At 45.8% G+C, this 8,616-nt stretch overlaps 1 protein-coding gene across 1 annotated transcript; it reads right to left on the reverse strand.

The window, feature by feature from the left end:
• Positions 1–5,333: 5,333 nt before the first annotated feature.
• FZD1 (frizzled class receptor 1) lies at positions 5,334–7,647 on the reverse strand (the record flags this gene model as incomplete). The annotated part of the gene is made up of 1 exon (XM_082847068.1): positions 5,334–7,647. The coding sequence occupies exon 1, from the start codon at positions 7,266–7,268 to the stop codon at positions 5,334–5,336; it is 1,935 nt and encodes a 644-aa protein (XP_082703194.1). The 5' UTR covers positions 7,269–7,647.
• Between the last annotated feature and the right edge of the window lie 969 nt (positions 7,648–8,616).

An 8,616-nucleotide genomic window follows, 5' to 3' on the forward strand; every position in this document is an offset into this window, starting at 1 on the left:
ACTCGGATTTTAAAAAGGAAAGAAAAGAAATCCAGGCCACAGAGAACTATCTCAAAGCAGCAGTAGTGTTTCATTTTCATGTTAATCACTCTAGTCCTGAGAACATGTTTTGTAAGTCTATATTGTGAATAAAATTTCTTGAGATTGTCTCTCTATGAAATATGCATACTACAAATTTTAAAACCTAAAAGTTATTGTCTTCCAGCAAGTCAATTTCATTAAAAAAATAGCATGCGTGTATAAAATGTGCAAATCAATGTTATTCTAATACTTCGCTTTTAGAATTATTAATTATACAAATATGCCATTCAACTAGTGTATTAATGATTCCTTTAGAAAATGCAGCATTATTTTAATTTTATCACTCAAAAATATTTAAAGAGGTAAATATACCTCTTTAGAATATCACTATCTTAAAATAAAAGGATTTATTTAGAGAAGTTGCTATTGGAAAATGTTATTTTACTTTTTCAAACAATTTTAAGAATCTGCTTGACTTATAAAACTGATAACCTTCAGAACATTTATTATATGTTCATTGTAGGATGTACTTATAGATTATACTTAATCCTGTCCATTACATGAGAAAGATTTGTGCTAAATCCTTTTACTTGATCCGTTGTTAGGGTCCCAAATCAACTTATAAACAAAAATCCCCAACGTAAGTGTTATTATATTTAAACAGGAAGTTGATTCTGTAATGGAGTAGAGACACTTGTCACTACAGATCATGATAAAACTTAAGAATATTAGTGTAGAGTCTGTCTTTATATCACCAGGTTACAAATAAGCTATTTGTCACTATAGTTACGGTTTAACACATCCATTGTCAAAGGTATGACCGAAGTGAATAGAAATATTTAAGCCCCAAAAGTTTTAGGGAATTCTGAGTCATGAAGCTCAAGTAATGTTTCTCAAATTCTAGGGGCTATTGGTATCTGCCAACAGTTCAAAAATATAGATATAAATCTTAGGAATCACCAAAATTAATTTTACCTTGTTTGGCACTTCCCTTGTAAGAACCCATTTCAAATGTAAGGGTCTTAAAAGTCTTGAATTTAAGGTGGTATCACAATTCCTTTTTAGTAATGTAACTGGAGAACTCTTATATGTAGTCCACATCTTAGTTTGGCACCTACAGGTTAATCCTGCAAGACTTTGATGTTAGTATATTCCATGAAGTATTTTTTTTTCTGTGAAGCATTTAATGACAATATTACTAGTGTCCACCTCAAGATGGATGTAATGGTCACATTTTGATTATCTCTCAGGCCCCAGTTAACACAGAACATTATTATCAGAAATGTATCAGAGACGTCCAGTGTCATGACACTGGTTTCAATTAATTGCATGTACATTGCGTAAAATCTGGTTTATAGCCAAAAGATGGATTATAAAGCAATAAAAGCAAGAGTAGCTGAAGTTGAACACAAACACACACACTGAAAATATGGCATCTTTAAAAAAAATAAATATGTACCAAGATCGAAACATGATACCAGGGAAAGTGATCTGAAGCCACCCAAGTCCTGAAATGGTTTGTGGTTTAGGCAATTTTTTTTTTAATTGGCCATCAACTCTTCACTGTGTTCTCCTTTCCTAGTTCAACGCTGGAGTTTGGGAATGATGCAACTACAGCGGAAGGCTTCAGTGCTCCGTGGAGACAAAAGAACCAAGACAGTTAACTCAGGCTAACAAGTGAGTGCCTCAGACTAACTGAAAAATCCGGTCCAGCTGTTTTGCATGTGTTTGACACTAACTGGCTTTTAGATTAAAAATATGACTTTCTGCCCCCGCAGAAAGTTTAAGTAAAAAATGGCTTTTTTTTTTTTTTTTTTAAAGAGCATCAGAAAGCTTTCATACTATGTATATATTTACTACAAAAGCTGAACCAAGCACACACACAGTAAGGGGGAAAATTGACTCCAATTGATAGCTGGTTTAAAAAAATAAAATAGGCAAACCAAATAATCTGAAAATAGAGTTTGTCATGGAAACAGCATATTAATGGGACCATATTCCCAGTAGCTTTATGGTTTTTCAGGCAAGTCTTATTTTGCCATCACTGTTGAAAGAAACAAAAGAATACACTGGCTTTCTATATGCTACACAATTTAAAACAAGTTGTTTTGTAAAAACAAAGCCTGCTGGTGGCTTAAAAATGTCTTTTCAAATTACTTAAATCCAGCATTTTAAAACCTGTCTGCATCGAATTTTATAGTTACATCATTTTAAGGATACCCACAATAAGAATGCTTTGTATTTATTCTTAGAATAGAGACTAATAATCTTAAAAAATTTTTTCCAGAAACTATCTGTTGAATAATCTAGTGAGAAGACCTGTTTTAATTTAGCCTAAGAATTGCTATTTTTTGTGTGCCTACACAATAAAACCTTCTCCAATATCTACTATATTAGATTAATGTAACAAAGAAAAAAAGAACATAAAGTTGCACCTTGCTGATTAAAACTGAATGCTCTATTTTCAATTAGATTTAAGTTTTTCATTTGCCTTAAAATAAATAATGATGATGACTTATAAGACAACTGCCTTATAACCATGAAAGTAACTCTATTGTATTAAAGGTCTTCATTTTAGCCCCTTGTCATTTTATCACAAAATGTTTTCATGGGAAAATTTAATATAGATATTTTTAGTGTATAAAGGAATAAGAGACTTGTCTTCCAAAGGTTTTTGAGGTTTTCCATCTGGCATTCTCCTTTTCTCATAACCTTATTTCCATATTGTAAAATATATAAGTAAACTTTGTAATTTTATAAAAATTAGTATGTGTATACTTATGTGTATATTTTATAGAGAGATATAGACATATGTATATATACAGTCTACATATTATACACTTAAATTAATTCTAACTAAGAGTAGACCAACTAGATAATTCCTCTAGGGAAGGTTCCTTGAACAATATAAAAATGGATCTTCAGAAGCAAACAACAAAACAGCCTTATACACCCAACTGCTGCTTAAAATGCTTATAAACACACAGGCAGTTAACCATTTATTGATTGCCTATTTATGGTTTTGGAATATCCAAGATTATGGAAAGTATAAGATAATACTTCATAAAAATCGTGACAAAGATGATGGTTGATGATTTAAAAATAAACCTCCATATTATAGAAAGTTACGTAAATTTACCCTTTAAAAGAAAAAAAGCTGTAATAAAATTAGAGTTCTCTTTTTAATAATCTTCTTTGAGTAAAGAAATAATTTGCAAACTTCTGTTTTATATTGTTACTGTCATGGAAGCAGATCTTTCCTAGGGACTTCACAACATCAATCACTACAATGCAAGTAGGTTAATTCTTTGGAAGGACTGATCTGAAGGTTTAAAGATAGACTTTTTCGTTGAAATTCCTGAATTTATATACTGTGGGATTGGCTATAGACACTATAAAATGTAAAGGTAGTTCATAGTGCATACAGTTCCAGCTCTATTATTTTCAGGCACAAAGACCATATAATTTTGTACAAAACTTTGATTTTTTTATTTGCGAAATTAAAAATATGGTATTATATATATAAACTTCTATTCCTCTATAAATATAGATGATTTTGTGATAATGAACAGAATAAATGCATACCAAATTCAAAGACCATTGTCATTTTAGGGTATGACAGACATAGATAGATTTAGGTCCTAAGTACCGGCATTTTGATAAACTCTTAAAGTTTAAAACAATACATCAGGAGGATTGCTTTTCTCGTCTTTTTCACAGAGAACTAAAGTGAATATTTTTAAATGGCTTTGAAAGATTTACATTTGACACATTTCTGTAAATCCAAAAAGGAGCACACAGGAGTTAGTGCAGTAGACCTGCACACATTCTCCCTTTAGCATGCATGCCCATATTTTGTTTATTTCAGGAGCTAACCCCATCAATTATTCCACCTCCTTTACCTCCTGGAATCTTACCAGGTTATTATTAGTGATGTGGATTGTTTCTCCCTCAGAATGTGTTGTTGAATAATAATCGTAGTAATATGTTGAAAGTGTACAAGTTTTACATTTTAAAGTTTCTGATATATGTCTAATTATTATTTGATTGAAAATAAGAAAGTAGCACTTCATTTTGAGGACGTCCATTACACTGAAATCTCCTTCAAGTTTTCATATTCAGTTTACCGTTTTGCTGTCCTGTTAAGGAAAGCAAAGATCAGCTCCTTAACAAAGCTTTCCAGGTGACCTAACATTTCCATTTTACAGAACGGTAAATCTTTATGCAGGCTGTCTCAATCCTAGAGGCACGTTGCCAGGCATCCGTATGCAATTAGAATTAACATTTTATAACTCCTATCTTCAGTCTCTCCCAACCCACACAAAGATTCATGCCTCTTCCCAAATCTCAGTAACCACATCTTTCCATGATGCTGGGCGAACCCATACCAGGTTTTAGACGCTGGAGAATGAAATGAGCTCATCCACCAAAAATTAGACTTAAGAAAAGTTTGGCATTGGTTATCCCACTCACCCTCTAACCAACTTAGGTGGAAGAAGGGAGTGTCTGGGCGTTTGAGGCCAGAGCGAGGGAGGCTGCAGCTGCCAGTGCCCACATCCGTGGGCCTCCTGGAAGCTAGGGGTAAGGTTCTGGACAGTGAAAATTTCAGCTTCGGATAGTCTAAGGGACAGGCCTTTGCAATCTGGCCCCGGACAAGGGCTGACTTGGGATGGGCGGGGTTCCACTCTCGGACTTGCAAGCTTTGTGGAGTTCTGTACCTTAAGAGCCCAGACCCCAGCAAGCATGGGGAGGGAGGGAGCAGACAGAGGAGCAGGAAAGTGATCCGGGCGGTGCAAACCCAAGCGCTCCCCACCCCGCGTCAGGGAGGGGCGCGCCAGCACCAACAGAAGCAACGAGCAGTGAGCTCTGGTTTTCTCTCTGCGGTACTCTGCAAAGGGCAAGAAGAAAAAGTCTCAAATGGTTAAACCGCCCTAAATAATTACAATTTAAACCAAAAAAAAAAAAACAAAAACAAAAAAGGAAAGTAAAAGAAAAACCCGTGAACGGTCGTCATTTAAATACAAATATACTTACAAAAATCTTACACAGGCTATTTACAATCATAAAAGCGTACAGTCCCGGTACCAGAGCAAGAGAGGTCTGTCCATCCTGCTCTGGCAGTTGGGCCCTCGAGTCCCTTTGCCCCCAGGGACAGAGCTTTTGCAGGAGCCTTGTTGTTAAAAGGAGCCCGCGAAAGTGAATGGCTACTGAGAAAGCCTCGAGTAGCCAGACTTGGCAAGGATTCCATAGGGCCAGCATTTTGGGGTGGCTGGGACCAGGCTGAGGGCTGGGAATGGGCTGAGTCCCCAGTCTCAGACGGTGGTCTCCCCCTGTTTGCTGTTGGTGAGCCTAGTGTAGAACTTCCTCCAGGAGTTGAGGGTCTTGCCGGACCAGATCCAGAAGCCTGACGTGATGCCCACGATCAGCGTCATAAGATACTTGATCATGAAGACTGTGAAGTCAGGGCTCATGGGCGGGTGCGGCGGGGCGCCGCCCGCCTGGAGGTGGGGGCAGGGGATAGCATAGCTCTTGCAGCTCTGGGCCACCCAGCTGCGCTCCCACTGGTCCCGGAAGGCCTGCTCATAGAAGTAGCAGGCAATGACGATAGTGGCTGGCACCGTGTAGAGCACGCTGAAGACGCCGATGCGCACCATGAGCTTCTCCAGCTTCTCGGTCTTGGTGCCGTCGTGTTTCATGATAGTGCGAATGCGGAAGAGGGACACGAAGCCGGCCAGTAGGAAGGACGTGCCGATGAACAGGTACACGAAGAGTGGCGCCAGCACGAAGCCGCGCAGTGCGTCCACGTTGTTGAGCCCCACGAAGCACACCCCGCTCAGCACATCGCCGTCCACCTGGCCCAGCGCCAGGATGGTGATGGTCTTAATGGCCGGCACGGCCCAGGCGGCCAGGTGAAAATACTGCGAGTTGGCCTCGATGGCCTCGTGGCCCCACTTCATGCCGGCCGCCAGGAACCAGGTGAGCGAAAGGATCACCCACCAGATGGAGCTGGCCATGCTGAAGAAGTAGAGCATCATGAAGAGGATGGTGCAGCCCTCCTTCTTGGTGCCCTGCGCCACTGTGCGCGCCCCGTCCTCCGCGAATTTGTCGTTACACACCACCCGGTCCTCCAGCAGGAAGCCGGCGATGTAGGCCACGGCCACTGCCGTGTAGCAGCCCGACAGGAAGATGATGGGCCGCTCCGGGTAGCTGAAGCGCCGCATGTCCACCAGGTACGTGAGCACCGTGAAGAGCGTGGAGGCGCAGCATAGCACTGACCAGATGCCGATCCAGGTGCGCGAGAAGCGCAGCTCCTCCGGCCCAAAATACATAAGCCCGTATACCTTGGTCGGCTCGCAGGGCGCGCCGCAGTCCTTCTCCCCCAGGAAGTGGTAGTTGAGGTAGGAGGGCACCTTGAGGGCGCGCGGGCACGAGAACTTGCCTCGTTCCGACGCGCCGGCGCCCCCCGCGAAGCCACCCCCCCGGTACCCTCCGCCGCCGTGCTGTGGGTTGCTGGTCCAGAACTCAGGCAGCAGCGAGGGCGTCGGGGTGCCCTTGTCCGACGTGTTCTGGCCCACGCACAGCTCGCCAGCGCCGTGCACCGGGAACTTCTCGCACTTGAGCGTGTCAGGCCACTGGAAGCCGAACTTGTTCATGAGCGCCTCGCAGCCCTGGCGCGCGCGCTCGCACAAGGAGCGGCAAGGCGGCAGAGCCTGCTCCAGCACGGTGCACACGGGCGCGTACATGGAGCACAGGAAGAACTTGAGCTCCGCGGAGCACTGCACCTTCACTAGCGGGTAGAACTGGTGCACCTCGAGGCCCGCATCCTCCTGGTTCGTGTGGCCCAGCAGGTTGGGCATGATGGTCTGGTTGTACGCGATGTCCGTGCACAGCGGGATGGAGATGGGCTGGCAGTAGCCGTGGTCCGGTATGGAGATGCCCCGCTCGCCGTTGTACTGCTGCCCGCTCTGCTGCTGCTGAGGCGGCGGGGGCTGCTGCCCCGGCCCGGGCCCCTGGCCGGCCGCCTGCGCCCGGACCCCCAGCAGCAGCGGAGCCTCCAGCAGCCAAATCAGTAGTAGCACTCCGCGCGCCAAGCGCCCGGAGTCAACTCGGGGGGGACGGCGGCGGCTGCCCACGTCCCCGCTCCCCTCCGCCACCGGTCCAGTGCGGAGCGTCCCGGCACAAAGTTCCCAGCTTGCGCCGCTGGCGGCGGCGGCCCGAGACTTCTTAGGCGCCTCCTCCTCAGCCATACTTTCTCGGCTCCTTTCTTGGCGCCTCTCGGCTGGGGCTGGCTGTGGCGCGGCCGGCGGCTGCTTCCCCTGAGGCCGGGGCGATCTCCTCCCCGCCGGTGCCCTCCGTCGAGCCCGAGCAGTGCTCGGCCCTCTCCACCGGCTCCCGCTCTGCGTCCCGCAGCCGCCGCCGCCGCGGAAACTTGAGATTCATGAAGCGCGGGCTGCGGGGAGAGCCCGGGTGGCTCGGGCGCGCCGGGGTCGCGTCCCGCCTTCCTGGCCCTCGGCTAGCTGGCTCCCGGCTGTCGGCGCCGCGCTAGTGGCGGCGGCCGGGTAGAGCGCGCAACTCCAGGCAGCCCAGCAGCCTCGGCTCCCCCCTGCGCCTCCGCCTCCTCCTCCTCCGCCGCCGCCTGACCATTTGTGTCAATCCCTCAACTCGCTAGCTCTCCTCTCCCTCGCGCGCCCTCGGACCGGTTTCCAGGCGCCCCGCAGTCTGTCTTTCACCGGGAGGGAGGAGCCTTGAAACAGACGCGGAACTGGAGGCTCAGGGACCGTCGCCCAATCTCTGTACTGACTTGCCGGCGCAAAGGGCGCCAGCCGCGGTGTTCCCAGAGCGAAAGTCGGAGGCGGGCGGGTGAAGGAGGAGGCGGGAGAGGGAGGAAGTAGAATTGGTGCAGAGGCACCTCTCGGCACAAAGAGTGGGTTTGCTATGAAGCGGGACAGGCTTGGTTGCTTTTGCTTCTGCGGAAGAGAGGGCGAGGACAAGTAGGAGAATGGTCCCATATGCTGCTGGAGATAATGAATAGGAGTCGGCGGACCGCGCGATTTAGCTTTTCTTTTATCCATTTTTGTGTTTAAAAATTCTGCTCTTAGTGCTGGTTACAACCAGCAAACCAAGTGCTTCGATCAGAACAGATACCTTTGACTTAAGGGACGCAAGTCTTCCTTTGAGTTTATATCTGTCGAGGTTTTGTTTTAAATATTACTCTCAAATCTAGAGCTCTCAGGCTGGGCTTGGCGGGCTTTGGACGCGCCATTTCCCCCAAGGAGAAGTTCACGGGATCGCTATCAAAGGAAGAAAAACAACAACCAAACACAAACTTTGATGGAATTTAAAAAGTAAAGTCAGATATACAGTCCGCTATTACTATCTTTTCTGTGGTCGAACTCCTTTTTCTCCTCTTTATCAATCCAGAAACAGAAGCAAAGAGAAACTGCCCGTTAAATATTTAGAGAGAAAAACTTGAGAACCCGACGACCTCTCTGAGGGAGCAGAGGAAGCCCGCGCTGCCTGAGACCCCAGAGGTGGTTCGGGGCCGGAACTGCGCCTGGGGGCAGCCTGGGCCCTGGGGGAGCTCCTGGGAGCCTT

The sequence above is a fragment of the Leucopleurus acutus genome, assembly GCF_964270905.1.
Source record: "Leucopleurus acutus genome assembly, chromosome: 9".
Taxonomy (NCBI): domain Eukaryota; kingdom Metazoa; phylum Chordata; class Mammalia; order Artiodactyla; family Delphinidae; genus Leucopleurus; species Leucopleurus acutus.